This window comes from Eriocheir sinensis, chromosome 9, assembly GCF_024679095.1.
Source record: "Eriocheir sinensis breed Jianghai 21 chromosome 9, ASM2467909v1, whole genome shotgun sequence".
NCBI lineage: Eukaryota > Metazoa > Arthropoda > Malacostraca > Decapoda > Varunidae > Eriocheir > Eriocheir sinensis.
This window is the reverse complement of record NC_066517.1, coordinates 2461581-2478677: the sequence shown is the minus strand read 5'-3', so window position 1 is coordinate 2478677 and position 17097 is coordinate 2461581. Positions and strand designations below refer to the sequence as shown.

At 41.9% G+C, this 17097-nt stretch overlaps 1 protein-coding gene across 1 annotated transcript in view; it reads right to left on the bottom strand.

Annotated features, from left to right (window-relative positions):
- LOC126995831 (phosphoenolpyruvate carboxykinase, cytosolic [GTP]-like) overlaps nt 1–10138 on the bottom strand; it is a 47184-nt gene extending 37046 nt beyond the window's left edge. The window contains exon 1 of the mRNA XM_050855693.1: nt 10086–10138. Within this exon, the coding sequence (XP_050711650.1) occupies nt 10086–10123 (38 nt within the window). The 5' untranslated portion in view covers nt 10124–10138. The remainder of the gene's footprint in view (nt 1–10085) is intronic.
- Nucleotides 10139–17097: the final 6959 nt, after the last annotated feature.

The following is a 17097-nucleotide window of genomic DNA, read 5'->3' as shown; positions in this document are numbered from 1 at the left end:
ACGAAGAAGAAAAGGAGGAATTAGTTAATTGAAGGAGAAGAAGAAAAGGAGGAAGTAGTTAATTGAAGGAGAAGAAAAAGTAGGAGAAGAATAGAAGAAGAAAAAGAAGAAGGACGAAGGAAGAAGAAGAAGAAGAAGAAGAAGAAGCGATTTTCATGTTATTGAGAGCAAGTTAACATGTTGGGTATAGCCTACTACTACTACTACTATATACTATTACTACTATTACCACCACCACTACTACTACTACTACTACTACTACCACTACTACTACTACTACTACTACTACGCCCCCCATCTACACGTGTATACTTGTGATCAATATTGACATGGAGTTGTTGTTGATGCTGTTGTTGTTGTTGTTGTTGTTGTTGCTGTTGTTGTTTATTCTCCGAGCTGTCCATCCCTCCCACGCTCTTGCTTAAGTAACCTTGTCATGTGTGTCTTCTCTAACAACAACAACACCACCACCACCACCACCAACAACAACAACAACAACAACAATAACGGTACAGACACACAGCACAGACGCCGCTTAGATAAAAAAAAAAAAAACATGTTATTCGTTTCTTTCTTTTCTTCACTATTCTCATCTTTTCTTCACTATTCTCATATTTTCTTCACTATTCTCATCTTTTCTTCACTATTCTCATCATTACGTCACTATTCTCATCTTTTCTTCACTATTCTCATCTTTTCTTCACTATTCTCATCTTTTCGTCACTATTCTCATCTTTTCGTCACTATTCTCATCTTTTCGTCACTATTCTCATCTTTTCGTCACTATTCTCATCTATTCTTCACTATTCTCATCTTTTCGTCACTATTCTCATCTTTTCGTCACTATTCTCATCTTTTCTTCACTATTCTCATCTTTTCTTCACTATTCTCATCTTTTCTTCACTATTCTCATCTTTTCTTCACTATTCTCATCTACTCTTCACTATTCTCATCTACTCTTCACTATTCTCATCTACTCTTCACTATTCTCATCTTTTCTTCACTATTCTCATCTTTTCTTCACTATTCTCATCTTTTCTTCACTATTCTCATCTACTCTTCACTATTCTCATCTACTCTTCACTATTCTCATCTACTCTTCACTATTCTCATCTACTCTTCACTATTCTCATCTTTTCTTCTTTTCTTCTTTTCTTCTTTTCTTCTTTCTTCTTTTCTTCTTTTCTTCTTTTCTTTTCTTCTTTTCTTTTCTTCTATTCTTTCTTCTTCTTTTCTTTTTCTTCTATTTTCTTCTCCTTCTTTTCTTCTTTCTTCTTCTTCATTCTTTTCTTCTTCTTCTTCTTCTTTATCTTCATTTTTTTCTTTTACTTTCTTCTTCTCATCCTTTTTTTCTGGTTCTTCTCCTTCTTTTCTTATTTTTTTTCTTCTTCTTCTACTTCTACTTCTTCTTCCTCTTCTTCCTTCTTCCTCTCCTTCTTCCTCTCCTTCTCCTTGTTCCTCTCCCTTGTTCCTCTTCTTCTTCTTCTCCTTCTTCCTCTTCGACGTAATATTAAAAAAAACTTCACCCTTCTGTTATACTCTTATGACCTCTCTCTCTCTCTCTCTCTCTCTCTCTCTCTCTCTCTCTCTCTCTCTCTCTCTCACGGAAAATAAACCGGTTCTTGTAATTACACACACACACACACACACACGCAAGTCCACTTTTTCTTACGAATCGTCGTCAAGGAAAAAAATGCGTCAGAGAGAGAGAGAGAGAGAGAGAGAGAGAGAGAGCAACAAATTCTCCATGTCTCGTCTCGTCTCCCTCCCATTCCCTCTCTTCTCTCTCTTCTCATTCTTCATCACTAGCCTATTATTAAATCACTACTATTATTACTACTACTACTATAATAATAATCTTCCCAAACATTAATTTTATCTTCCTTCCTTTCCCACCCACCTTTTTCTTTTCTCCTTTTTCTTATTTTTGTTTTACCGTCATTTTTATTTTTCACATCGTTATCTGCTCATCAAGAACTCCGTCTGCGTCTACATAATTTTCTTCCCCCCTTTGTTGCCCTTTCATATATGGACCCCAATATTAATTATACTGATAATAGTAACCAGTGATGAATAAGACTTTTCATTCATCATCTTAGCCAGCCAACGTCACTCTCCTCCTCCCTTCCTCCCGTGGTAGACCGGCTGACGCACTAATCTACTGCTTGCGTCATGGTCCCCAACACTACTCTTGGGGTCGCGTTCTCTTCCCGCTAAGGTTATGTTGCTACTACGACGCACTCTGAGCTCTGGGGGGTACGAGATGCGTGGATAAGCGTGGCGTAGCGAGGCGAGGGACGGAAAAACGTGCTTTGTATCATGTCTTAAGATCTCGAGGCGCAACTTGGGGTCATACTCCTTAACATTTCGCCGCGCATACTCCTTAACATTTCGCCGCGCATACTCCTTAACATTTCGCCGCGCATACTCCTTAACATTTCGCCGCCCAAGCACACGCATTTGACAAGGCTTTCGTATGTGTTCTAGTGGGCATTTTCAGGGGTAGTTTTATGACCCGTATTATAGTGTGACCCTTCTTTTGTGCCATGAACCTATATAAACAGTCATTAGAGCGCGACTAATCTCTTTTTCAGACTTTGGAAATAGTTGATGTGAGAATCGGAAGCGTCTGAGATAGCCGCCACAAGACTTTTTCAGGAGCTTGGTCGTAGTAAAGATGTAATGCACGGAATGAAAATATGAATGAAGAAAATTATATATATATATATATATATATATATATATATATATATATATATATATATATATATATATATATATATATATATATATATATATATATATATATATATATATATATATGAAAAATTAATGTTAATATAAAAATAGGGATAATATATGATGTAAGACGTAAATAAATAAAGAAGCGATAATATAGAAATAGGAACAGAGGAATAGAAATAAAGAAATAGGAATAAAGAGATAACAAAGAAATAAGAATAGATAAATAGAAATAACGAAGAAAATGAAATATATATATAATGTTAATATGGAAACACATTTTCAGAGTTAGAGAAGACAATTGAAGTAAATGCAGATATATGAAGATAAGAATAAAGAAGAAAATTAAATGCATAAAATGCAAATATACCAATACAGTTTTGTTATAGAGGATAAATGAAGTACATGGAGATATTAATATAAAAAAGAATAAGGAAATGAGAAAAATACAAAAACGATAACTAAAGACCAGATCAGATAATTAAAGTAAATACACAAATGAAATAACTAATATAGGAGATTATGAAATATAGGCCTACCCTAAAAAAAATTATAGGAACACACACACACACACACACACACACACACACACACACACACACACACACACACACACACACACACACACACACACACACACACACACACACAGTTTTAGAATTAGGCATATAAGATAACCAATATAAATACACTAAGGTAAAAAAAAATATGAATAAAAAACAAAAAACAATAGAAACATATTTACAGTTACTTGCAAAAGATAACTAAGTAAATGCAACAGTAGGAGTAGTAGTAGTAGTAATAGTAATAGTAATAGTAATAATAATAATAATAATAATAATAATAATAATAATAATAATAATAATAATAATAATAACGATAACAATAGCAATAACAATAATAATAATAATAATAATAATAATAATAATAATAATAATAATAATAATAATAATAATAATAATAATAATAATAATAATAATAGTAATAATCTAGTAATAGAGGAAAACAAGCAAACCTATACCATATAATATTTTCTTCCCATCTACGAATATAACTTTATTTAATCGTACTTGCAATCACTACACACACACACACACACACACACACACACACACACACACACCTAAATTATTCATCCCATCACGGTCTTCAATTAACAACAAACATCCCTCCACCACCTTGAATAACCTCTGACAAGCAATGTTCTGAATGCCTTGACGACGCTTCCTTACAAAGAATATAAACTGCTCTCCCATTGGCCTAGCCCCGAGACACACCCCTCTCCCCTGCTCTCTAATTGGCTGGTGAAAATGAAAGCCTCGCTGTGATTGGCTGGCTGATGAACTCACCCCTGAAGATGAATTCCAGAGGTGACATTGAAGCTTGCACACACACACACACACTCACACATATACACATACACATGATTAAGAAATGTGTTTGGTATCTTATCGCCAAGGAGATACAAATTCAAGTCTTACCCAAACAAAACTAATTAATGGCGTCTAAATTCTTCTTCCCTCAATTACTTGCGGTTTAGTTTATCATCGGATCATTTTTACAGATCATTACAAATAGCCTACATAACGTTATTAGAGTTCTAGAGATCATATTCTTAAACATTTTGGCGCCCATGCAAGGACATATATATTTTTTATTTGGCAAGGCTTTCGTAGTTTTGGGCATTTTCAGGGGTACTACTTTTATGACCCTGGTGGTAGTTTGACCCTTCTTCTGCACCATGAACCTAAAACACACGTATTAGAACTCGACTGATCTCCTTCTCTGCCTTTCTACCTCTACCTCCTCCTCTTCTTCCTCCTCCTCACCACATCTCTACTCCTCTTCCTCCTCCTCTCTCCCTTACCAGCTCCATCCTTCTCCTCTTCCCTTTTCTTCTCTTTCTTCTTCCTCCTCGATCATCACCCTCTCTCTCCTAGCTCATCTTCCTCCTTCAATCTCCCTTTCCAGTTCTATCCTTCTCCTCCTCCTCCTCCTCTCTCTTCTTCCTCCTGCTCATTCCTCTTCCCCCTCCTCGATCCCTTCAATCTCCTTTTCTTCCTACCCTCTCCTCTTCCCTCTTCCTCCTTCCTTCACCTCCTCCTGTGTGAGTGATTGGAAGCGTCTGAATCTAAGAACACTCATTAGAACCCGACTGATCTCCATTTCGGCCTTTGGAATGAATTGATGTGAGGGACTGAATCGTCTGCCTACGTAGATCGACTTACCAAACATGGATATCAATTATTAACCCGGTAGCAGCGACGGGCCAAATTTGTGGCTTTATCGTGTACCAGCGACGGGCCAAATTTTTGCCATGATATAAACCCTAAAAAATAGAGGATGCAGAAACTGATCATAAATGAGTTAATATATATTATGAAATGGTTTGCGTGAGTGATGATTTTTTCTCAATTTGCTCGCTTAGAAGGGCTTTTAAGAAACATGATCCCCGCAGCTACCCGGGTTAAAGTATACAAAGGCAATATCCTGCAGTAATTAAAAAGCGTTCAGACTGATGGAAACTATTTAGGTATTCCACAAACCATTCGTTAATAAGCTTATATGAAAAAAGTATAAAAAATATAGGAGAAAAAATAAGAGAAAACTTAACACTTGAGTTTGAAGACACGTGAATAATTACAGTTTAATAATGAGCCTACACACCTGAGAGAGAGAGAGAGAGAGAGAGAGAGAGAGAGAGAGAGAGAGAGAGAGAGAGAGATGAGTAAAAAGGAAGGGGAAGAGGAGGAGGGTGTGATGTATGATATAAGAGGAGGAAGAAGAAAAGAACGGAAGGAAGGCAATTCAAGGTACCCACTAAAAAAAATAGCAATAAATAAAGTGAATTAATAAAAACGCCATGAGCTGGAATCGAACCTGAAACCTCTCGTTATAGCCACCTAACCACCACGTCCACTGAGCCACCCAATGTACAACAACCAGTACAAAAAAAAATAAAAAAAAATAAATAAAAATTACATACGTATGACTAATATATAATGCACAAGAAATTATATAGAAATACACGCCTCCAGGGCTTTTTCTTGCCCCTAGTCTCATGTAATAGTGTTTTCCAAGGTTATAAAGCAAAATAGACTCGTTATCTGGCTTATAGGATTGATGGAAACGCTGGAAATCAAAATATTGTGTGATTTATGGGAGAAAAAGTACCTTCTCCTACCATCTAGCGGCGAAGATTGAAGTTACTCAGGCGATTTTCAGCCCCAACTCCTTTAAAAATGGTTATTATCTCCTATACCACACAGTAATAATTCTTCGTCTTGCCTTTGTTGTTTATGGTTACGTAGGTTGTAGAGGCATGTAGGCTTGTTATCTATAGCTTCTAAAAGGGACAAAAGGCTGAAAATTATGTTGGAGAGAGAGAAAGATAGGTAGAAGGAACGAAAGAATTAAAGAACGAAAGGGAAAGAAAGAAGGAATTAAGGACAAGGAAATAAAGAAAGGAAGGAAGAAAGGAAGAGAAAGAAAGAGAAGGAAAGAAAGAACGCAATAAAAAGAAAAAGAAAGGAGAGAAACAAAAAATAAAAAAGAGAAAGAAACTGAAATCCAGTAAAAGAAAGAAACAAAAAAGGAATGAATAAATGAAAGAATGAATTAATAAATGAATGAAAAAGCAAGAGAAAGAAAAAGAAAGAACGGAGAGAGAGAGAGAGAGAGAGAGAGAGAGAGAGAGAGAGAGAGAGAGAGAGAGAGAGAGAGAGAGAGGATGAATCTATATTAACAACGGAATACAAAAATAAACGAGGAAATAAATGAGAAATTGGAGGGAGACATATAGGTATCGTTTACTGACACATATAAACGTACACTACATACAATACCTCAAACAGTAACAAAGAATAAAATAATAATACAAAAAGAAACATTGAACAAGCTAATGTGAAGAGATACGCGAATCGTATCGGCATCGGTATCGGCAGCATCGGCCTTTATAGTGTCAATATCGGTATCGGCAATGTGAAAATACGGCCGATACTCCGATACTTTTCTAGCTTGTTTTATTATGCGATTTAACACTTCATTTTACTATCAACTTTCAAGATCCAGTTGTAGTTATTCCCAAATTCCCTTATTTCTAATTTTAAAATGCAAGTTATTCTACATATACTTTTATAATCTTAGTTACATAATCAAAATAAAGAAAAGTATCGGTATCGGTAAAATATCGGCCATTTGTTAGTATCGGAGTATCGGTATTAGCTGAAAAGAAAGTATCGGTATCGGCAAAATATCGGATATTAGTTAGTATCGGAGTATCGGTATCGGTTGAAAAGAGAGTAGCAGTATCGGCAAAATTTCGGCCATTTGTGAGTATCGGAATTAGCTGAAAAGAGTATCGGTATCGGCAAAATATCGGCCAGTTATTAGTATCGGTATCGGCAAAATATCGGCAAGTTATTAGTATCGGAGTATCGGTATCGGCTGAAAAGACTAGCGGCATCGGTAAAATATCGGTCACTTATTAGTATCGGTATCGGCAAAATATCGGCCATTTGTTAGTATCGCTATCTCCAAAATATCGGTCATTTGCTAGTATCGGAGAATCTGTATCGGCTGAAGAGAGTATCGGAATCGGCAAAATATCGGCCATTTATTAGTATCGGTATCAGCAAAATATCGACCATTTGTTAGTATCGCTATCGCCAAAATATCGGCCATTTGCTAGTATCGGAGTATCTGTATCGGCTGAAGAGAGTATCTGAATCGGCAAAATATCGGCAATTTATTAGTATCGGTATCAGCAAAATATCGACCATTTGTTAGTATCGGAGTATCGGTATCGGCTGAAGAGAGAAAATCTGTATCGGCAAAACATCAGCCATGTATTAGTATCGGTATCAGCAAAATATCGGAGTATCGGTATCGGCTGAGAAGTGAGTATCGGTATCAGTATCGGCCAACATCGTGGTATCGGCACGTTTCTACTAATGTGATCATATACTTGTCAGGGATTGCATCAGCCAGCCACCGTGTGTGTGTGTGTGTGTGTGTGTGTGTGTGTGTGTGTGTGTGTGTGTGTGTGTGTGTGTGTGTGTGTGTGTGTGTGTGAGAGAGAGAGAGAGAGAGAGAGAGAGAGAGTTGTCACACCACTTTTTCTCCTCTCCCTAACCATCCCTTGACGCGCACACACACACACACACACACACACACACACACACACTACGACACCTACACTAAAAGAAGAAAAAACTAACAGGCCCCAGGAACACTTTATGGCCCCAGGAGCTCGGTCGGTCTATACCTGTCCCGCTACAACCCAAAAAAGGAGTTACCTGCCCTTACCTGAGAGAGAGAGAGAGAGAGAGAGAGAGAGAGAGAACGGTATTTATGGTTTTCAAGGTGAATGGGTAGAAGTCGTAGTAGTAAAGTACCGATTTTAGTGATAACAGTAGCAGTAGTAGTAGTAGGCTAGTAGTAGTTGTAGTAGTAGTAGTAGTAGTAGTAGTAGTAGTAGTTATATATATATATATATATATATATATATATATATATATATATATATATATATATATATATATATATATATATATATATATATATATAGTAGTAGAAGTAGTAGTAGTAATAGTAGTAGTAGCAGCCACGTCGACACACACACACACACACACACACACACACACACACACACACACACACACACACACACAGCAATCTTCACGTCACCAAACTCAACTCAACTTTCACACACTCATTTCATTTCACTTCATTTTAACGCCGAGAACCATAGACTAATCATGTTATAACTTGACTTTGACGATAACATTCTTTTAAAACAACATTCCGTATATCTATATATATACCGACGACTCCACTCTGCATTATTCAGCTTCTTTCAATAGAAGACCCTCTCAACAGGAAGTACAAGCCTCCAGACTGGAGGCTGCAGAACGCTTAACCTCAGACCTTGCTATCATTTCTGATTGGGGCAGAAGGAACCTTGTGTCCTTCAATGCCTCAAAAACTCAATTTCTCCACCTATCAACTCGACTCAATCTTCCAAACACCTACCCCCTTTTCTTCGACAACACTCAGCTGTCACCGTCTTCAACACTAAACATCCTCGGTCTATCCTTAACTCAAAATCTCAACTGGAAACTTCATATCTCCTCTCTCGCTAAACCAGCTTCCTCGAGGCTGGGCGTTCTGTATCGTCTTCGCCAGTTCTTCTCCCCCGCGCAGTTGCTATCCATATACAGGGGCCTTGTCCGCCCTCGTATGGAGTATGCATCTCACGTGTGGGGAGGCTCCACTCACACAGCTCTTCTGGGCAGAGTGGAGTCTAAGGCTCTTCGTCTCATCAGCTCTCTTCCTCCTACTGATAGTCTTCTACCTCTTAAATTCCGCCGCGATGTTGCCTCTCTTTCTATCTTCTATCGATATCTCCACGCTGACTGCTCTTCTGAACTTGCTAACTGCATGCCTCCCCCCTTCCCGCGGCCCCGCTGCACACGACTTTCTACTCATGCTCATCCCTATACTGTCCAAATCCCTTATGCAAGAGTTAACCAGCATCTTCACTCTTTCATCCCTCACGCTGGTAAATTCTGAACAATCTCCCTTCATCTGTATTTCCTCCTGCCTACGACTTGAACTCTTTCAAAAGGAGGGTATCAGGACACCTCTCCTCCCGAAATTGACCTTTCTTTCGGCCACCTCTTTTGATTCTTTTTTGGGAGCAGCGAGTAGCGGGCTTTTTTTTATTATTGTTTTCTTTTTTGTGCCCTTGAGCTGTCTCCTTTGTAAAATAAATAAATAAATAAATAAAAATCTAGTGAAAGAGAGGATGGCATCGTAAACCAGAGAAAGGAAACTATATATAACATTGTAGAACAGATATAAGAGTAAAAGTGTAAATAAGTATAAAGAGTGCAAAGAAACGAAGAGTAAAAAAAAGAGCATACTGATGAAATTAAAAAAAAGAAAATGGGAAGAGTAGGGAAAAAAAGTGTTACGTCCATACAGGCCTTGCCTACTCTCTCTCTCTCTCTCTCTCTCTCTCTCTCTCTCTCTCTCTCTCTCTCTCTCTCTCTCTCTCTCTCTCTCTCTCTCTTGCGAGGCTATGAACCGGCCGGCCACAGGTGTTTTCTCCTCGCTCTCTCTCTCTCTCTCTCTCTCTCTCTCTCTCTCTCTCTCTCTCTCTCTCTCTCTCTCTCTCTCTCTCTCTCTCTCTCAAATCCATTCATTAAGTAACTATCTAAACCCTTTCTTTCACCTATCAAAACCCAAGTCAGAGGAGCGAACGAGAGACAGGTAAGATCCATATGTTAATATTCAAGACAGGTGTGCAAGAGTTCGCGGGTGAAGATGTGATTGCTTACCTCGCATACCTAGGCAGGAGTCTCCAGAGGGTCGTCATGGCTGTGGGGGTGTCGCTGCTGCTTCTCCAGACTAATATTTTGACACACTCACACACGGCTTGCAATGCTGACACACACGCACACACACACATATATACACACACTCAGGACCACCACCACCAGCCCTCGCAGTTCGTCTGACCTCATAGTTACCAATGATCTCTATTTAAGAGCAACCTACTTCGTTTTTTTATTCGCTAACATTCCCCACTAAAGCATTTTGCCTGATCCTGGTGATACAGAAATCTACTCAAACTCACACTGATAAAAATTAATCATGTGTGTGAGTCTCAGAATTTCGTAACGTTACAAAGTCAATTCAAGTCATCGGCAACTCTTCAATTATTCGTGTTTCCCAAAGGTGTTTGAACCTCCCGAGATCCCAGACCCGATCATCCACGACACTGGATATGTCGAACCCAAACCAAGATAGGACTCAACCACACACACACACACACGAACTGATAAAGAAAGTCGTGTTATAAACCTCTTCCTCACCCACCAACACGATATATAAGGATGACTAGGCACTGAGGTTGGCATTTTCAGACTCTTCCACCTCTCGTATCAACTCCTTTCAAAACGTCCAAAACGGAGATCAGTCGGGTTCTAATGAGTGACTTTTTTAGGCTCATGCTACAGAAGAAGGGTCAACCTACCCCTGGAAATGCCCCAAACTCCTACGAAAATCGTGTCAAATATGTGGGCTTGGGCGCCGGGAATGTTTAAGAATATGACCCTGCCGAATCAGCCCCCCTCAAGCAACGTCAAGGTGCCTGCTGTCACCGAGAGAGGTGGGCGGGGCAGGAATGAGAAGGATGGGAAGGGGCATGAAGGAGGGGGAGGGAGTTACAGAGAGAGGAGGAAGGAAGGGCGGGGTAGGGATGGGAAGAGACAGGAAGGAGGGGGAGGAGGTGAGGGAGGAAGGCAGGGCGGGGTAGGGTTGGGATGGGGGACGGGACGAGAAGGAGGGGGAAGAGGAGGAAGGGCAGGGCAGGGCTGGGAAGGAAGTAAGATGGGAGGAAGAGGGAAGGGTCCGAGTGTAGGGGGGAAGGGGGTTACGAGGTGGCTGACGTGACTGTGGAAAGGTACGGCTTATTAGCTAGTGTGAAGGCTGTCTTGCATTGTCACCTGTATAATCTGTTGCGTCATTCTGTCATGGTCATAAGGCGCTGAACACTATTAAATTAAGTTTCATATTGTTTTAAACGGAGCAGGTTCCCATTACGATTATTTCCCAAGGCCACAGAGAAGATTACCCGGAGTTATAGAGAGAGGAGGAAGGAAGGGCGGGGTAGGGATGGGAAGGGACGAGAAAGGGGGAAGATCGAGGTGAGGGAGGGAGGAGCAGGGATGGGAAAGGGGATGGGAATGAGGATGGAAAGGGACGGGAAGGAGGGGGAGGAGGTGAGTGAGGAAGGAAGCTACAGAGGAGGAGGAGAAGGAAGGAAGGGCGGGGTAGGGATGGGAAGGGAGATGGCAAGGGACGAGAAAGGGGAAAGAGGTGAGGGAGGGAGGAGCAGGGATGGGAAGGGATGGGAAGGGACGGGAAGGAGTGGGAGGAGGTGAGTGAGGAAGGAAGCTATAGAGGAGGAGGAGGAAGGAAGAGCGGGGTAGGGATGGGAAGGGGGATGGGAAGGGACGAGAAAGGGGGAAGATCGAGGTGAGGGAGGGAGGAGCAGGGATGGGAAGGGACGGGAAGGAGGGGGAGGAGGTGAGTGAGGAAGGAAGCTACAGAGGAGGAGGAGGTTTTCAGCCGCCTCCGAGTGGCTTAAAACTACCCACATGCTGTCCAGAAGACCACCTATCAACCCGGACTCTAGATTCTAGGATTAAAGATGAGCTCCGGGAGGGCAGCATGAGCCAGTGCAAGATGGCGCCACTATAAACACTCGCCTGCGCCAGAACGGGCTGGGCCGACCCTCAGGCCCCACCGGGAAGAAGCCTTGGACCGACCATCAGGCCCCACCGGGAAGCCTACCGGCGCAATAGGTAAAAAAAAAAAAAAAAAAAAAAAAAAAAATTGGTGGAGTCGACACGGCCCGCTAATCCCATTCATTGAGGTGAAGCCGACGAACTGTCAAATTTACGGCCAAAAGATGGGGGTAGGCGAGCCTGGCCGAGCCCATTAAGAGGGAGCCTTGCCTGACAACACCTGACACCTGGCCGTAAAAATGACAGCTCGGGCGGATTCACTTAATTGGGCTGATGTCGACTCCACCAATTCTACCTCCATGGGCACAGAGAATTAACCGGGTTTTTCAAGGGCAATTTTCCTGTTGAAGATGCAGAAGTCGTGTCAAACTCTCCCTACGATCACAAAACAGTCCATGAAAATCCCTGGCACCAACTTCTACGAGAGGCTTTTCAACCAGGCGGATAGAGGCGTCGATACGTTTAAGACTACGAGTTTATTAGCCAGCCTGTATGATTATAAAAAGTTAAAGGTGCATAATAAACAATCCTTGAAATAGTAAAGCAGTAACAAGCAGATGAGTAGAATATAGATTGACTGATAGCTTATTGTTGCAAGTATACACAACAAAGGAGAAGAAAGGAACATGCCATCCCAAACCCCATGCAGTTCGAATGTGATTATACAACTGTAGTAATATATGTGTAGGTAGCACCATGAAACTAAAAAGACACAGTGGTATGAAACAAGTGCTAACATGTGTCCGGGAGTGAGTATGAAGCATCTATAACTTAGATACTTGTTAACCATCCATTAAATAGTGATTGTGTTTGATTGTCTCCGCCCGTAACATCATCCCTCAAGGTCTTGTCGGCTCTTCACCAGTTATTATGTCATAGGGATCTTCAAGCCTGAGTATTCATAAACGTATTGGCACCTCAGATATCACGTATAATAAAAAGGCCCTCGTAGAAGTTGATGGGATTCTCATGAACTGTTTTATTATGTTTATATATGTAACGCTCAATGTGGATAATTGCCTAATGTGAACATTAGGCAGAAAATTGCCTATTGTTGACATTAGGCAAGCTATTTGCACAATGTTTACAATAGGCAAATTACCTGCATAATGTTGACTTTAAGCAAGACTTTCAGATTAGGCAATGGTATTTTGCCTGATGTGAATAGAATGAAGAACTACGATCGCTGAATTGGAAATTCAAAGAATGTTGTTCGAAGCCTTGAATCTATCATTAAGAGTCGTTGTGAACAGGGTAAGCGAGGAGCACATTTCATTTTGTGAGCATTGCCATCAAAAAAGAAACAGAAAAGTTCCAAAGGGTCTGGTAGTGAGACCAATACGCAGTCATCATATCTATTCAAGATGCCAGATCGATCTTATAAATTTTCAAACATAGCCAGATGGAGGCTTCAAGTACATCATGACATTTGTAAATCACTTTACCAAATTCTGCGTGTTGCGTCCACTTACAACAGAAAGAGCAGAAGAGGCTGCAGCGAATCTTCTAGACATTTTTTTGACATTTGTAGCACCTGCTATTTTGCAGTCAGATAACGGACGGGAGTTTGTTAATGCCATCATCGCTGAGCTTGCAGTGCTGTGGGCAGAGCTAATGCTGGTGACTGGACGTCCACGTCATCCTCAAAGCCAAGGCGCTGTTGAACGTCTAAACGGTGTCATCCAGGACAAACTGACCATTTGGATGAAGGAAAATAACAGCAGGAAGTGGTCAGTAGGCCTCAAGTTTGTTCAATGGCAAGTTAATATCAGCCGTCATGAAACAACTTGCCACAGCCCATTCAAAGTTACGTTTGGACAAGATCCGCAGGTTGGATTAGAATAATCTATCCTGCCAAGTACAGCTCTTCGTGAGATATTTACCGAGGAAGACCTTGAGGCATTTCTGGAGTCAAAAGAACCTGAAAATGCTGACACTGAACTTCCTACAGAGGCAGAAGCAGAGGCAGGGGCAGAGGCAGAAGCAGAGGCAGGGGCAGAGGCAGAAGCAGAGGCAGGGGCAGAGGCAGAAGCAGAGGCAGAAACAGAGACAGAAACAGAGACAGAAACAGAGGCAGAAGCAGAGGCAGGGGCAGAGGCAGAAGCAGAGGCAGAAACAGAGGCAGAAACAGAGACAGAAACAGAGGCAGAAACAGAGACAGAAACAGAGGCAGAAGCAGAGGCAGGGGCAGAGGCAGAAGCAGAGGCAGGGGCAGAGGCAGAAGCAGAGGCAGAAACAGAGACAGAAACAGAGGCAGAAGCAGAGGCAGAAACAGAGGCAGAAGCAGAGGCAGGGGCAGAGGCAGAAGCAGAGGCAGAAACAGAGGCAGAAACAGAGGCAGAAGCAGAGGCAGAAGCAGAGGCAGAAGCAGAGGCAGGGGCAGAGGCAGAAACAGAGGCAGAAGCAGAGGCAGAAGCAGAGGCAGAAGCAGAGGCAGGGGCAGAGGCAGAAGCAGAGGCAGAAACAGAGGCAGAAGCAGAGGCAGGGGCAGAGGCAGAAGCAGAGGCAGAAACAGAGGCAGAAGCAGAGGCAGGGGCAGAGGCAGAAGCAGAGGCAGGGGCAGAGGCAGAAGCAGAGGCAGAAGCAGAGGCAGGGGCAGAGGCAGAAGCAGAGGCAGAAACAGAGGCAGAAGCAGAGGCAGGGGCAGAGGCAGAAGCAGAGGCAGAAACAGAGGCAGAAACAGAGACAGAAACAGAGACAGAAGCAGAGGCAGAAACAGAGACAGAAACAGAGACAGAAGCAGAGGCAGAAGCAGAGGCAGGGGCAGAAACAGGGGCAGAGGCAGAAGCAGAGGCAGGGGCAGAGGCAGAAGCAGAGGCAGAAGCAGAGGCAGAAACAGAGACAGAAACAGAGACAGAAGCAGAGGCAGAAGCAGAGGCAGAAACAGAGACAGAAACAGAGACAGAAGCAGAGGCAGAAACAGAGACAGAAACAGAGACAGAAGCAGAGGCAGAAGCAGAGGCAGGGGCAGAAACAGGGGCAGAGGCAGAAACAGAGACAGAAGCAGAGGCAGGGGCAGAGGCAGAAGCAGAGACAGAAGCAGAGGCAGAAACAGAGACAGAAACAGAGACAGAAGCAGAGGCAGAAGCAGAGGCAGGGGCAGAGGCAGAAGCAGAGGCAGGGGCAGAGGCAGAAGCAGAGGCAGAGGCAGAAGCAGAGGCAGGGGCAGAGGCAGAAGCAGAGGCAGAAACAGAGACAGAAGCAGAGGCAGAAACAGAGGCAGAAGCAGAGGCAGAAGCAGAGGCAGGGGCAGAAACAGGGGCAGAGGCAGAAACAGAGACAGAAGCAGAGGCAGAAACAGAGGCAGAAGCAGAGGCAGAAACAGAGGCAGAAGCAGAGGCAGAAGCAGAGGCAGGGGCAGAAACAGGGGCAGAGGCAGAAACAGAGGCGGAGGCACAGGCAGAAGTAGGGGCAGAGGCACAGGCAAAGACAGAAACAGTAGTTTCAACTTTCCAAAAGATCCGTGCTTTGGCTGATCAAGGACAATCTAAGGCAGCAGCACGGATGACAAGACGCGGCAAACACCTGCTTAGACCATTGTCCATCGGTCAGTGTGCTACGCTGAGGGTACCGGGTGTGGATCGTGGTCCAACAGATCCCATAAATCTGTTAGTAGTCGTCATCAAGGAACAAGATGGGCTATACACTGTTGGTTGCCGGGAGGGAATTCTAGGACCAAAATTTACAGCTGCAGACCTGAGTGCAATCGAACAGCCTCTGATAAAAGCGGAAGAGGTTCCTGATGTCTGCCTATCAATTAGAACAACAACAGCAAGAGCCACTGGCGGGCAAGGATATACAAAGTGTCAGTGTACAACTCATTGCACATCAGGACGATGCAGTTGTCTAAGAATTTTTTTTAAATGTAACTCGCGATGTCACCCGGGGAGATCATGCAAAAATTACTAAGTCGCCTTCACTCAACCTTGAGATATCCTTCATTGACTTTAATCTCTTTTATTGATCATTCAATGAATTTATTTGTTTATTGAATTAAATTGCAATTCTTGAGACTGTCTCTTTATCGACCGTAATATATGCCAACGTAAGTCTCTAACAATATGCACAATGTTAACATTACGCAAATTTTGTTAAAGCAATTCACATTGGGTACAATTGAGCTGCATAATGTGAACATCAGGCAGTTTTTTGCCTAATATTGACAATTTGTAGACATTAAGCAAATAGCTTGCCTAATGTCAACATTAGGCAATTTTCTGCCTAATGTTCACATTAAGCAATTATCCACATTGAGCGTAACATATATATGGACCTCAGCCTCTTCGTGTTTATAGAGCGTTAAACTTATCAAGGTCACCAGCTATATTCTTTTCATTTTCTGTGTTGTGATCCTTTCCGCTGCTTCATATCGGCTCAAAGCACTTATTATATATTATCTGACTAACTGTTATTTTCTTCGTGTTCTGATCTTTCCCAGTCAATCATATCGGCTCAAACCCCTTATCAGATGACCAACATTCTTTTTCTTCATTTTCTTTGTGTTTTGGTCTTTCACAATACTTCATAACGGCTCAAACCCCTTATCACATGGCTCACTTACTGTTGTTCTATTCATATTGTCGCATAGCCGTGATGGGAGTCCGATACGTTTATAAATATGGACCTCAACCTCTTCGTGTTTATACAGCGCTAAACTTATCAAGGTCACCAACTATATTCTTTTCATTTTCTGTGTTGTGGGCCTTTCCATTGCTTCATATCGGCTCAAACCACTAATCAATGGCTCTCTAACTGTTATTTTCTTCGTGTTTTGATCTTTCCCAGTCAATCATATCGGCTCAAACCCCTTATCAGATGACCAACATTCTTTTTCATTTTCTTTGTGTTTTTGTCTTTCCCAATACGTACTTGATAACGGCTCAAACCCCTAATCATATGACTCACTAACTCTTATTCTTTTCATTTTCTCTGTACTCATCTTTCCTATTAATTCATAACGGCTCAAATCACTGATCATATGGTTCACTAACTATTCTTTTCATTTTCTTCGTGTTCTCTTATTTCCCAGTGATTCATA